Source organism: Typopeltis vanoorti, chromosome 9 (genome assembly GCF_054136105.1).
Source record: "Typopeltis vanoorti isolate ZY-2024b chromosome 9, IOZ_Tvanoo_1.0, whole genome shotgun sequence".
NCBI classification, from domain to species: domain Eukaryota; kingdom Metazoa; phylum Arthropoda; class Arachnida; order Uropygi; family Thelyphonidae; genus Typopeltis; species Typopeltis vanoorti.
Window position 1 is genome coordinate 65,050,435 of NC_143557.1, and position 15,264 is coordinate 65,065,698.

Below are 15,264 nucleotides of genomic sequence, written 5' to 3' on the forward strand. Positions count from 1 at the left end.
TAGCGGATTTTTTTATTAACAACATTGATGAATAACTCAGTATATACGAGCCCTTTGGTTGGGAAAACCTGGGCTCGAATCCCTTCTATCACGTGAGGAACCTTTTTTAGGTCTTTTCAATCAAATGGCGAGTTGCCAGTCTCATACGGAGGTTCAGGGTCCCCCCCCCCCCACAGAAACTCCGTTTTTTTCTCCCAGACAAACAGCTCCATTAACCAGAGATCTATAAAGAGGCAATCATTTATGCAATGCACCAGAGAAGTGTCGTGCTGGTTGCATTATTCATCTTCATAAGAATTAATCAGGGTACTTTACCTTTCCTAAGGGGTGGATGGATGGGTTGAAGAAGATAATATTCTTCAGATCGCACTTCAAGGCGGCACCCTAAAGCATTAAATCACAGTGTTTTCTGTGAGTGGCTATTAATATGTTAGTGTTTTCGTGGTTCCCGAGTACTCTTGATAATGCTAGTTGTAAAATCTAGCGATGCATCAAGTTCTGTGTAGTCTTCGCTAATTAAATTAATTTTGTAAGCTTATGCTGTTTCTTAGTGGTTTCAGTTTTGTCCCATCTGTTCCTGTGCGAGACGTGGGAGGCCATATATTACATTTGTTAACTCATTTCTATTAATTATCATCGGCGTGATAAAAAATAATTAATAAAATAACTTTGAGATAAAGTAATCGAAATTACATTTGAATCTTTAAAAAATTTTAAAGAAAATAAAATAAATATCGAGATTTATCTATATACTCTATATATCTATTTATCTATAGCTTAATTCGATTTCTACCTGCCCTCTAAAGGGTATAATAGAACGTGATCGAATTGTGATTGGCCAAGTAACTGCTGTCAGCAGAGATGTTACTAGGAACTTTGTGGATGTGTATATTTAATGATCTTATTAGCCATCAAAATCAACATGAATAATCCTAACAGGAAGTCTCGTAGGTTTATTGAACATCTTCCAGATGAAGAAAGGCTTGTATGGGTTGACTTGGAGGTATGGGGTTGCCAAAGTTGTGTTAAAAGAAGAATATAAAATAGCTATTTTGTGCGCTCTTGACATGCATCTATTGATATTTAAATAGATATTTGCGTTTACAGGCGCTTCCCGTGAATAAATTTAATAAATGTAACTATAACAGCTCAGTTTGAAAATTTCAAATAAGACAAAAATACAATAAACGTTATCGTGTGTAGTCTCAACCACCGTCGTACCCATCACACTCGGCCTTAAATTCATTGACAATGAACTCTACTTTCTCACAATTATCTATTTAAAAAATTAACTCACTTCCATCTTTGTCATAGTTTCCTAGAATGGGTAGTCTATCATTCCTTCTGCGCCTTGTATAATTATGGGTGAAAATGGTGAAATTCTTATTTCACCCTTTGTCAATATCAACGAATTTAAGGCCGAGTGTGATGGGTACGTCGGTGGTCGAGACTACACACGATAATGTTTATGATAAGTGTTTATTGTATTTTTGTTTTATTTGAAATTTTCAAACTGAGCTGTTATGGTTACATTTATTAAATTTAAAATTTATTTACGGGAAGCCCCTGTAAACTTAAATATCTATTTAAATGTCAAAATATGCATGTCATTTTCTTATACACAAAACACTGCAATTTGCATTCCCCAACATTAACATATTCACAAACATCCATTTCATTTTCGGATTCAAATCCACCATTTGATGATTGATAAGCAGATCTGTTCAGTCAACCTGATATCCATCTTGCCATTCCTATCCTATGTTTGTGTTCGTGTCAGCATATCATGCTATGAAAGTGAAAAATCTTGATGTTTGACAAATGTTATTGACTTTCAAATATTTCTGATAATCCAGTCATTTGTAAACAAACTAACTCATTGATAGGTGCATTTTGTAAAACATATTGTGCAAAGTGTGAAGTATTTTGTTCATTAGGGATAAGCACTTGATACTCATTTTGTCTCTGTTCAGTTTGTTTGTATTCAGAAGAACAAAATAAAATTCCCCTAGCCAGATGATTTTACTGAGATTCAGTATCCATACAAAAATTTCTTGAGCATCTCAGTTTTTTAGTCAGCCCATATGCAGGCACAAAGGTCACACCTTTCAAAATGACCTATGGCAATAACTCTTGCTCCATTGAAGTGTAATTAAAACTTTTTTTTTTTTAGGGTGTATATCAGAACATGTCCATGTGCTTCCATGTTGATTTCATTCAAATTGTTTTTATTAGTAAAATTTGGCAAAATGATCCAACCTGATAGTAGCAGCTTCACATTGGCTTGATTGAACTTCATGAAATTTTCTTATGTAAGACTCAATAAATTTAAAACTTATCAAGTTATTTCATTATTATTACATATGGGCACCTTCATGATGTCCATAGTCTCATTTCAAAAACATCAATTATCAGTTATCATACTTGTACAAATACCTGTCATATTTTGCCTTGAAAGCATTCACTAACGAAGCACACATAATTATTCCACTCATTCATCACTCTCCAAGCAAAAAATTAGTCTTCACCCGCTTCCTAACTGCACCCTTACTTGATTTCGATTAATGACTTCTAGTTTTCCTCACATTATTTATGTACTGAAATAATTCCTTCATGTCAATCCTCTAAACCCTTCTAAGCAATTTATGTCTCTATCATATCCTTTCTTCCCTATCTACTGATCAGCCAACTTCTGTAACCCACAAATCTTCAATCTCTCCTCATATGGAGCATCGCAGAGACCTATGCACATTAATCCAGATCAGGCCTTATCAAAGCCTTATAAAGAGGAATAATAACCAGCTTATCTGTGCATGCCAGGGTATTCTTCAGTAATCAGGTAATCCTCTGACCTATTTTAGCTACTTTTGCAATAGCAATCTGAACTTCAACTCCCTACCCACCAACACCCTAAAATCCCTGGAGTATAGTTCCATCAATATGGTGCACAGCTGGTAATCTTTTCACTTCAGAATGCATAACCTTACACTTTGCACATTAAATCGACATCCATTCATCTTTGTCCATACTGCCAGCCTGCGTAAATCATCATGTAAAATATCAACATCATCTTCATTGATTATTACTCTACTTAATTTTGCATCATCTGCAAGCAACTGAATATTTCTCCTCAGATTATTTTCTATATCATTAATGAATATGTTAAATAGTAGTCGCCCTGTGGCATGCCATTAGTCACATGCCTTCTACAGGACCTGCTCCTGTATAAACTACTGTCTGATATCTTTCTAATGACCACCCTCTTATTTGCATCACCATCTTCATGTCTGTATCCATTTGATGTAATTTATGTATCAGGATTATATGCAGTATCCTGTCAAAGCCCTTGCAAAGTCCAACAGTGTCACCATGTAGTTATTATCTTTATCCAACTCAGCTGTCACTTTATTATAAGTAAGGTGTTACTGAAATATGACCTACCCTTTACAGAACCATGCCCCCTCCCATACAATGGCCCATTCCTATTCACCCATTCTTGAATTTTTCTTTAACCAACTTCTCCAATAATTTGACAACCACTCCTGAAATGCTAATTGGTTGATAATTTGATACTTCCATCTTTGAACCTCCTTTATCCAATGGAATAATTTTCACCCCCCTTCCATTTCCCTTGGGACTCTACCTGAGCTGAGACTCAAGATTAAACAATCTTGTTCAAAGGAAGGGACTACCAATTCCTTAGCAAATTATATCTTGTCCAAACCCATATCAGTATTCACATCCAGATTCTGTAATATCCTATGTACATTGACTTCCTCTGTCCTTATGTCCAAGTTAATCCCTGTCATATGTTGTAAATGAAGTGTCACATCTTCCTCCAGTTGGTGAAAGTGACCATGAAGTGATCTCTTGGGCTGTGGTCAGCCATATCAGGACTTGAGTGAGATAGAGTTGTATGTGGAACTATAAGGTTGGTGATTATGACAAACTCAGGCAGTGGCTTGCAGTGATATCATAGAATGAGGAATTGCATGGGAGGGAAAACAATGTTGCTTGGTCTCTACTCAGGAAGTATCTAGCAGAGGCAATTATTGAGTGCATTACTAAGGTCAGGAGATTAAATAAGGCAGGTGTAAAATGGATGACTGAAGAGGAAGCATGCAGTCTGGAAGAAAAGGACATTGTGCAGGCAGCATAACATAAGTAGAGATAATCAGTTACATGAAGAATACAAAAAGCAAGCAGCAACGAAGGCAAATCAGTAAGGGTAGCAAAAGTATATGAGCAGCAGTTTGCAAATCAGGCTAAAAGAAATCCTAGGGAGTTTTTCCAATACGTGGTCAGTATCCTCCTAAGGAGGATATAGTACAGTTGTTTAATGAGCAGTTCATTAAAGTATTCCATCCTCGTGATTGTAACATAATGCAGAACTTGAGAGCAGTGGGAATGAGGGCGGAACCAATGATGTTGAGTAAGCATTCTCATAAACCTCCATATGAGGAGGTTTATGAGGAATTGAGTAAACTTGTTAACATCTTGTTAACACCGTCCATTAAAGAGAATTTTGCTGCTGTAAACCCAGTTCTGAATCCTTGTCCTCAATAGGTTCTCCAACACCTTGATCAGAACTTCAAATAAGCTGACTGGCCTATGATTTGAAGTCTTAGTCTTATCACCCTTTTATGAAGCGGAACAATATTGCCATCTTTTCACTCCTTTGGAACTTGGGCTAATCAAGACTCATGTTGAAAATGTAAGTTAAAGCTGTTATCTCAGTGGGACCAATCGTTCGATGCTGTTGGCACACTCTCCCTCGATGAGTCTTGGACTCCCTGGAGGTGTCAAATAATAATAACATTCCCTCGAGAAATTCAGTGATATACTATCAAGTCCCATGGCTGTATTTCTTGAGGGAATGTTCCAGGGAGATAACAGCTTTAACTTACATTTTTAACATGAGTCTTAGATTAGCCCAAGTTTTTCCTCTTCTGGAATATCACTCCACATATACAACATGTTGATACCTATCAGACAGCCAATCTCCAATTCAAAGCATTAATCCACTATCCAAACCCCATATTTTCCAAATTAACTATAGCTTTTGTCATGTGGCAATCTCAAAAGTCTTTGAAAAGTTGGGGAGATTTATGAGAATTAGAGCAGATGTTGTAGCTTTGCAAGAGGACCTAAATCAAAGTGCCCAAGGAGTGGAAGGAGGGTAAGATGGTGCCAATGTATAAGGGTAGTGGAAGAATGGAGGCAGCGAACTATAGACTTTGTATTTCTTTTGTAGTTAAGATTTTGGAGAAATTTGCGAGAGATTGTATATAAAATTTGACCGATGAGGATAATATCCATGATGGTCAGCATGGATTTGTTAAGGAGCTTTTGGAGAAATTTGCGAGAGATTGTATATAAAATTTGACCGATGAGGATAATATCCATGATGGTCAACATGGATTTGTTAAGGAGCACTCGTTTTTTTTCAGTAATTGACTTGTCTTTTATAATAAACTGATAAGAGCAGTAGCAACATGTGGCACCCAGGGTGCCACATGATATGTTGATATTTAAGTTGCAACATATGGAGTGTATCTGGGCCACATGGCTCAGATACACTCCACTCCTTCCTAACACACTTAAACAACCAACACCCCAGATTCCAGTTCACCTTAGAAAAAGAGGAAAACAATACCCCCCCCCCCATCCTCCCCTTCCTAGACACTCTAATCACTCGCCATCCCCCCCCCCACAACAATATGGGGTTATAAAAACACTATTCAACAGGGCAAAATTAATCTGTTCAGATCACGATGCCCTAACCACTGAACTAAACCACATCCTCAACACTTTCTTAGCCAATGGCTACAACCACCAAAAAATCAAAAAAATACTAAAGCCAGTAAACCCCCCTCCCCCTCCACAATAAAGATTACACTAAATCTATCACCATCCCCTACATCTGGGGGGGCACCTTCGTGTTATAGACCATATAAAAAGTTGGCATCCCTTTTCTGCTCTACCAAAGACCAACCTCTCCCCCTAGACCTACCTGATGTCTACCAGGTCCCTTGCAGCTGTAAACTGGCCTACTTTGGCCAAACAGGCAGGACAGCGAATATCAGGATTTCAGAACACAAAGACTACATCTGGTTTCACCATGCCTTAGATACTCACCGTAGAATTCGTTGGAAGAAAACTAAAATAATACACCGCAGCAAATTCAAGTACGAAAGATTATTCATGGAATCATCAGCAGCTCTAAAAAACGTTCCAAACACCTCAACAAATTTGGGTGCATGAAACTACCCCAAATTCCTCATTTGCTTTTGTTAGTGCCTGCGTGCACATACCATATTTGTATGTTCCTGAGGATGGCAACGTGACGTTGCCGAAATATTGAAGGTATTCATTAAAGTTTGCTTTAATTAATATCCATTATATGCATTGTTAATTCTTTAAGCTAATTACCAGATTACTAAATAACTTAAGGAATTCACAACGTATACCAAAATATAAATTAAAATAAACTTTAATATATATTTCCTATATTTCAGCAATGTCACATTGCCATCTTCTCTGGGAACATAAGATTAAGACAAGTGCATGCAGGCACTAAAAACAGCAAATCAGGTAGAAGTGAGGAAACTACTGTTTTTCCTAAAGTCCTGATGGTGTCTCCCTAGTGGACTATATTAGGTATTCTTGGCCATTGGGCTGAAGTTCTCAAGATGTACGTCTCCCAAATTTAGGGCAGTCTCATACAGAAGCTCAATTTATATATGCTGTAGTGCTCTTGTCAGCCACAAATAAATTATAAAATGCATAGCCAAGTGGCTTTATTTTAATTTAATTTAATTTAATTTTTGGCACAAATTGGAACAAACAAAAGAAAATGCAAGCTTGAGTTACATAATATTACATATAGAATTAAAAATCATATATATATATATATATATGGTCAGGGGGGAAAAATAGTTAAAGAAGGAAGAGGGGCTTTTAGGCTACAGTCTCAGGTAAATTAACACTTAGAAGAAAACTGTTAAAAAGATAATATTACCTCAGTGGTCTTGCAACAACTAAGCATGAGTCAAGTACAAACAGTAACACATGGCATAGTGCAGATAGTGTTTTTTAGTGTTTACTTTAGATATGTTTAAGTTAATCATTTGAGCTGGCATCATGTAGGCAGTTATTAGCTTGTGTTATACAGAAATTGTGCATTGTTCTTCTCACTTATCTCATGTATAAAAACAAATGTCTTTTTCTTTGATTCTTTGTTATAAAAATTTTCTCAGACTTTCTTGGACTTAAAATTTCCCCAAAACAGCCATAAGAGGACATAAATATCTTCAGATGGTACATATTTAATCAAATTGATCATGTGCTTAGTGATAAAAGATCAGTATCAAGTATTATGGATGTAAGATCATATAGGAGTATGCTGTGATTTAGATCATTACTGGTCAATATTAAATATAGGTGCAGAATCTCAGTGAAAAAACAAGAAAGACATGAAAGAGCACGAAAATTTAACTTGCAGAAACTTAAAGAAATTGAAGTTAAAGCCAACATCTAGAACAAAATTAAAGACAAAATAGAGGCCGAAAATATAGATATAGAGCATTATATAGAAAGAAGCCAGATGTACATTAAACAGTGGATTCTGAATTTTGCAGAATTCTGGGATTCAAAAATAAGAAAAAGAAAAGAGACTTGATTGATGAAGAATATACTGAAGCAGTAATAAAAGGAACTAAAACATACAAAGAGTTTACTGCCAGACCAACTAGGATTAAAGAAGGAAAATATAAAGAACTGAGACAAGAAGCAGATAAAATTTGTGAAGTAAGAAAGGACAAGCCCTTAATGAAAGGATATGCACAGTAGAACAAAAAATGAAGACTGGTCTAACAGATAAGCTTAGGTGTTTGACGGTTATTCATGACTTATTTTTAACAGTATTAACAAGACGAACTATTTTGTAAAAAAATTGTTTTATTAACTTGCTTATATTTCATTGAATTTCAATTCAGCATCATCAGAACACAACATAGCATGTATTTGCAACAGTAAGTCCTAATTTGGTGCCCTCTAATCTTATTAAAAAAAAAATGCAGCTATGTGGGAGTTGCTCTTAAGATAACAGTCTCCTAAATTTTGGGCAAATTAATGCAACCATATTTGTTCATATTAGGAGAATTCTTCATAGCCATGGCTGACTCAGAAAATAATCTTTTGGATCTGTAACAACTTCTGAATAGCACATTAGTTTTTTCTTCCATCTAATCCTGTGTGAAGGGGTGTCCAAAGTGTGGTCTGCTAGTCCTGACTTGCCATAATAATGGTAGCAAATATATTTTTTTTTATGTTCTTCCAGGCAGATGTTAACAGATCTTCCTGTCTGCACATAGTGGGCCAAGTCACAGTCAGGAATTTCATACACTCCAAGGTATGCTAGAGGACCAAGTTTATCCTTAGAAGAGCAGATCAGAGTTGCTAATTTAACATGAGATTTGAATGTGGTGTGGAGGCTATATTTCATTAGTACTTTGGCTATCTTTTCTGATGTACCTCTGACATAGGGAATAGGAATGGCAATGTTGTTCCTGTGTATTAGAGAGAGAGAGAGAGGAGTAATGGGACTATGTAGTATTTTATCTGCTTTGTAGGAATTGTAGCCATTGGCCAAGGTATCATTAGAACAAATGGCTCTGGCTCTGTGTGTGAGTGTTTATAAAATACCATACTGTTAGGCTGGATGATGGTGTGATTGTTTATGTAGATATCTTCCTGTGTGTGTGTATGTGTTGGCTTTCTGTAAATGGAAAAAGATAGTGATCCATCTGAAAGGGGAGGGGGATTAATGTGTCATTTATTAGATTCTTTTTCTACTGTGAAGTGGAAAGAAATGAAGAACAAGGGCAATCTTAGATACAGGCTTATACAATTAAGCAAAGTAAAGTAGAATATAAAACTTGGGCTAGATATATGCAAAGATGGACAAGAGAACATGTTAATTTACAGAGGGGGGGGGGGACACAGATGGAGAGAATATTCCCATGAATTGCTGAATTAGAACATAGAACATTACCTCAGCAATGCAAATTAACAGAATCATCTTCAATATATATATATATATATATATATATATATATATATATATGAACTGATTTTAACTGTATGGAAGAAGAGTAAATGTCAAAAGAATGGATAAAGATCTGCTCATTCCATAAGAAGAATGAGAAAACAGTTTGTGGATATAAAGATTTTATATATGGAAATGTGGAAATTATATATATTTCTGTTATGTACAACATATGTATTTCTATTTTGAAGAACAGATTAGCTATCTTCTCCATTTATAGAGAAGATAATTGATGTCTACCAAAGAAGTTTCATGAAAACAAATCCACAGTTGATCAGATACATATAGTTAAACAGTATTAGAAAAATTTTGAGAATTTGATATAAATATTCATCAGATTTTTGTTGATTTTCACTGCAGTGCATCTTTTGGAACCAGTAGTTCCAAACGATGCATTGCAGTGAACTATTATTATAATCTCTGTATGTCAGCTACACGATGCTACCTATGTTTTTTTTTTTTTTAATCTATGATCACTTTATTAAAAATATTTAATTAGCTATTCTTAAATTTTGTTTTAATGTTGTTGTATCTCTTTCAAGATGACTGGTTTGGATATAGAAAATTGTCATATTCTTGAAGTTGCTTGCATTATTACAGATGCCAAACTGAACATCATTGCGGAGGTAAGCCACCATGAACTAATTTTTCAGTTATTCATACAAAAAAAATTTTTTTTCTAAAAAAAATAGATGGAAGAGCTTATAAAATTAGTTTTACATGTAACAGATACAGTAATTTATGAATACTTGTCCTTGGATTAATCCATATTAATATTTTAAAATATTTTCTAATTTTGATTAATTTTACAAAGTAAATTGCCTCCTTGTTGCAGCTCTGCTACACATCATTTCAACCAGGGCCGTCGCCAGATTAGATCGCACCCTGAGGCAAACAATTAAATATTGCCCCTGATGGATAAGACAAAAATATTAGAAAATCTTCAGTTTCTATTTTGTTTTTATTACAAGAGAAACATTAATGCAAAATGATTGCATAATAATATTAATTTAAATGTTTGCTCTACAGGGATATCGCACAATAAAACTGTTTTTAAGCTCTTCTAAATTTAAATTATAAGCAATGTTTGCCTCTTTCGATATAGTTGCTAGACCACCAATCTTTCTTGGGTCATTGCTGTTCGCAAATAATTTTTAATCAGTTTAAGCTTGGAAAAACTTCTTTCCACACTTGCTACGCTAACAGGAATTGTTAGCACAGCAACGGTACCTACTGCGATATGGCTGAACGAGTGCCCTTATTAAGCCACACCATGAGGCAGGCTGCGTTTATGATGTCAACAGTACTGATGCCAACTCTCCCAATAACTAACTTCAAGTGAAAGGAGTTTCTCCATATTAGAACTTTCATTGATGTTTCAGAAGTCTCTGAGATAGACTTGCAATGATTACAAGAGAGTAAGGTTATTAATTAGAACAAAATTTAAAGTATATACCAGAAGAATAAAAAAAAAAATTCGTTTTAATTTTTTAAACATTTTATGTAATTACAATAGACTTAGGGTTTACTAAAATACATCATTGTAATAATAATGAGAAATGTGATATTAATTTTATAAAAGGGATTTAAATTTTTCATAAAAATAAATTTTTTCAACTAAAGAAATTAAAGAATCAAAATATTTGCATTAAAAATGTAGTTGAAGCAGTATGTTTCTGATTGTACAATTGGGAATGATAGAATATCAATTTTTTTAGCAACCTTATCACAGTCTTGCACTATATTTTGAATTCCCAGTGGAGACTGTATTGTGCTTTTAATTAGCATTTTGTAAGACCTTAAAGCATTTTACTGTAGTGAAGAGTGTAGTTTACTGTGCCCTTAAAAAAAAAGGGGGGGGGATTGTGTTAATGTGAATAATCTTGTGAGCTTCAATATTACCAAAATGCAGTGCTGTTTTATTTCTTATGAAAAAGATCTCACTTCACTTTTTCTTACATGATAATACTCAGATCTCCAAACACAATCAGATTACTTTTTTTAGGCTGACTTACACCTCTAGCCTTTCCTGACACAAACACATATCAGCCATAGCATTTTCAGACTCAAAAGCCACAACATCTGCACTCCAGAGGAGCAGCTATAAATGGCATCTGAACCTCATGTTAGAGGCAGCCAAAAATGAAATACCAGCCTGTCTATCCAGCCTGGCATTTTAACACACCAAAAAGACCAATGCCAGCTTGGACGTTGCCCAGACTAACAAGACCCCATGCTTGTGATTTAGGCAGAGCGTCACAAGTGAAAAATTGGCTACAGTCTCCAAAAACACTTCCCAAAACATTAGAAAATAGAAAAAAAAAAAAAAAAACAGAGACATTCACCTATGCACATACAAATGAGAGAAGAAGCAAACCTTCTAGAGTCGGAAGAAGAAATAAAGAAAATTAAATGGGATATTGTTGGACTCAGCGAAGTAAGATGGAAGGGAGAAATATGCACGTAAGAAACAATGGGGCATATACTCTACACCTACGTAAACACAGAAAACAATAGAAATGGAATTGGCTTCCTAATTCACAAAATAAAAATAAAAAAAACAGATAAGTATACAAGGAATATTGGAATAGCTCAGTTGATTCTGAAAATAAACTCGAGATATAAAATCAAAATCATTCAAATATATGCATGAACAACAAGCCATGAAGACAATGAAATAGAAGAATTCTAGAAAAAAAAAAAACTGGTAGCCCTCATGCACAAAGAAAAATCTCATTACACCTTAATCATAGATGACTTACATAATTCAAAAATAGGAATAAAATCAAGTGCACAAGAACTTCCAACAGGAAAATTTGGACTAGGAGACAGGAATGAATGTGGAGTAAGATTAATTGACCAAAAATCAGCTAAAAATAGCCAACACCTTCTTTAAGAAAAGACCTCAACAAAGATGGACATGGAAAGGACTGAATGATATAACAAAACATGAAATAGATTACATCCTAACCAACAGAATGAATATAATCAAAGATGTAGGTGACTTAAATAAATTTAACACAGGAAGCGACCATAGATGCTAAGAGGGAGAATAAGTATAAACACAAGCGTAGAAAGGAGAAAACTTATACAAAAGACAACAGACGACTCCATAACAAATGAAATGCTTGAACAAAATAGAAAAATATATCAAACAGAAATAAATAAAAGAATGTTGGAAACAAAAGAAGAAAAAGATTTAAATACTCCAAACCAGGATATAGATATAAACAGCTTAAATCTATTCTATAATATAAAATGATAAGCTTTTTTTGTAACATTTTTGGCAGGTTATTTGAAACGTTTCAAACTCAGGATACCCTGATTGTCGAGTCATCAGAATTCAAGCAGAACAGGCCTACCAGTCCGGAACTGGGGGGGGGGGGGGAATCCCCTTTCGCGTCTTCAAAATTGCGAGTTGCGGAGTGGCCTACCAGTCCGCAACTCGAGGAGTTGGGCAGCACAGGTGCCAGGGGGGGGAGAATCCCCCCTTTCGAGTCATCAGAATTCAAGGAGAACCAGCCTACCAGTCCGGAACCAGGGGGGGTGCCATAGGCGTTGGGGGTGAAGCCCTCCAGTACAATATAAAGAACTAGAGAAAAACAGCAGAAACTAACAAAATAGAAAAGGCTAAACAAAATCATCAAAAAGAGAATAAGAAAAGAAATAAGAGAATATAACACAAAGAAACTAATGAAAAAAGTTAAAGCATCAAAACTACTATGAGAATATTACATGAAGGAAAAGCACAAGTAATCAGTATTAAAGATAAAATGGTAAATTGATTGAGGAAAGACAAAAAAATACCATCAGTATTGATTGAAGAAATAGAAAGGGCTTTAAAAGAAATGCCAAATAATAAAAGCTTGGGATGAAATAAAATTACAGCAGATATGCAGAAGAGAATTAGGACATGGCAGAAGAGAATTACTAAAAAAAGGCTCAAATGCTTTTTAATAAATGCTGTTTGTGCTTTTTAACAAAGCACAAACAGTCTTAATATACAAAAAAAATCAGATCTAAAAAAAACTACAGACCAATCAGACTGCTTTCACATATGTATAAACTACTCACCAAAATACTAACCAGTAGGATGAAAAACAAATTAGTTCTCACAAACAAAAGACCAAGCAGGATTACATAAGTGGATATTCAACTAATGACCACCTCCAAACTATCAATCAGATAATAGAAAAAAAAAAAATGAATACAATATGCCACTTTGTGTTGCATTCATCGATGATGAAAAAGCATTTGATACAATAGAAAGAACAGCAATAATAGAGGCACTAAATTGCTTAAGTGTCAAAGCTGTATAACTGGGAGGAGACCTCCACATAGCCTTTAAAGGAATGCAGAGAACCGACCAGGGCTTCTGACCTAATGTCCAATTCTCATCTACTTGTGGTGCACCCTGTTGGGTATCTACTTGGATACTGAACGAACGAGGATAGGCTGGCAATTTAGGATTTAGCCGACCAAATTGTATTCTTATTGGTTAAACCAAAATAAAAAATGATGGTACAACATGACAAAATTTCATGCCGGCTGGGGCGTCGCCCGGTTAAACAAGGTCCCCGTTGTTTTTGCCAGGGAACCAGGGCAAACAGCGAAAAGTCAGCTACTGGAAGAAATCTGAAAACAAACCCTAACTCAACACCACCAAAGTTAAAGGTTGATACTATCAACATAAGAAGCCTGAATGGCAAAGAAATGGAGCTAGCTGAGGAATTAGATAAGTACCAGATCGACATAATAGGGGTGACTGAAACAAAAAAGACAAAAACTGGTGAGATCTTTCTGAGAAATAAATACAAAATGTTATATTCAGGCAATAACAATCAAGGAAAAGAAGGAGTAGCCATAGTATTCAACACAAAATACGAGACTAATCTTCTTGAATGGCAGGCAGTCTCAAATAGAGTGATGTGGGCAAATATCAGAATGGGGAACTGGATAATGAGACTTATTCGTGCCTATGGTCCCATAGAAGGTTCTACTATGGTAGAAGTGGAGGAATTTTTTGATGCTTTAGAAAAAGCAACTGACACAATGAAAAAGGAAAAGTTGGTCCTTGTTGGGGATCTGAATAGCAGAGTAGGAAATGACTGTCAGACATACAAAAATATTTTGGGAAAAGTTCAAGAAAAGAGCAAAGATAATAATAATGGCAAATACCTGTTGGATTGCTGCTCAGGACATGGCCTGGTTATTACTAACACCATGTTCCAACATAAAAATGTGCACAAATTCACATGGAGAGAAGAGGCAAGGAATAAGAAAAGTCTCATTGACTATGTTATTGTTGATAGTGATGTTTTCTCCCTGGTGTAAGACTAAATAGTGATCACTTGAAATTGGAAGTGATCACTATTTAGTCTTGAGCAGGATAAAATTGAATTTCATATTGAAAAGAATAACACGTAAGAAAGTTTTAAAGCAAATAAACATTGAGCAGCTCTCAGATGTGAACTGTAGACTAACATACACAAAGATTATTGAATAAAAAATAACTGAGTTTGAGAACAGGAACCAAACTTTGGAGATTCAGTGGCAAGCCTTGAAGAAAACCCTGATTGATTCAGCCAGAAAGGCATGTGGTGAGGTTGTCTGTAAGGATAGAAAAAGCAGGACTCCATGGTGGACACAGGAAGTTAAAGAGGCAGTGAAGGAAAAGAAGAAATCATATCAAAAGTTCCTGGCAAATAAGTCAGCTTTTGCTCTTAGAGAATACAGAGACAAATGTAAGAAAGCGAAACACTGTGTAAAACTAGCTAAACAAAAGTCATGGGAGGACTTTGGCAAGAACATAGAAAATAATATCAAGAAGGTGGTAAGATATTTTGGAGGTTGTTGAAGAAGCTTAGAAATGGAGGAAAGAGTGCTGTAAAAGGAGTTAGAGATGATAAAGGTGACATGAAAACAGGAGAAAAAGATATCCTTGAAGTATGGAGTAATTACTTTGAAAAACTGCTAAATGAAACAAGCAGTGATGACAGCACAGTGGTAAAAAACACTCGACAGGCATACAGTAAGGAATATATATCCATACTTGAAGTAGAAAAAGCCATCAAAGGCTTGAAATGTGGAAAGGCAGCAGGAGTAGATGATATTTGACCAGAAATGCTGAAGTATGGTGGTTTAAGAATCTTACA

The 15,264-nt window shown here is 35.3% G+C and overlaps 1 protein-coding gene across 4 annotated transcripts in view; it reads left to right on the top strand.

The window, feature by feature from the left end:
* Positions 1-820: 820 nt before the first annotated feature.
* Positions 821-15,264, top strand: part of LOC150103099 (oligoribonuclease, mitochondrial) — a 152,824-nt gene continuing 138,380 nt past the window's right edge. For 2 of the 4 annotated variants that reach the window (XM_090397944.1, XM_090397945.1), the window contains exons 1-2: positions 821-1,003; positions 9,652-9,735. In XM_090397944.1, the coding sequence (XP_090254070.1) occupies positions 896-1,003; positions 9,652-9,735 (192 nt within the window). In that variant the 5' untranslated portion in view covers positions 821-895. Of the gene's footprint in view, positions 1,004-1,373; positions 1,433-2,289; positions 2,840-9,651; positions 9,736-15,264 lie in introns of those variants that run through there. The other 2 variants (XM_090397947.1, XM_090397948.1) reach the window with 2 other exon arrangements.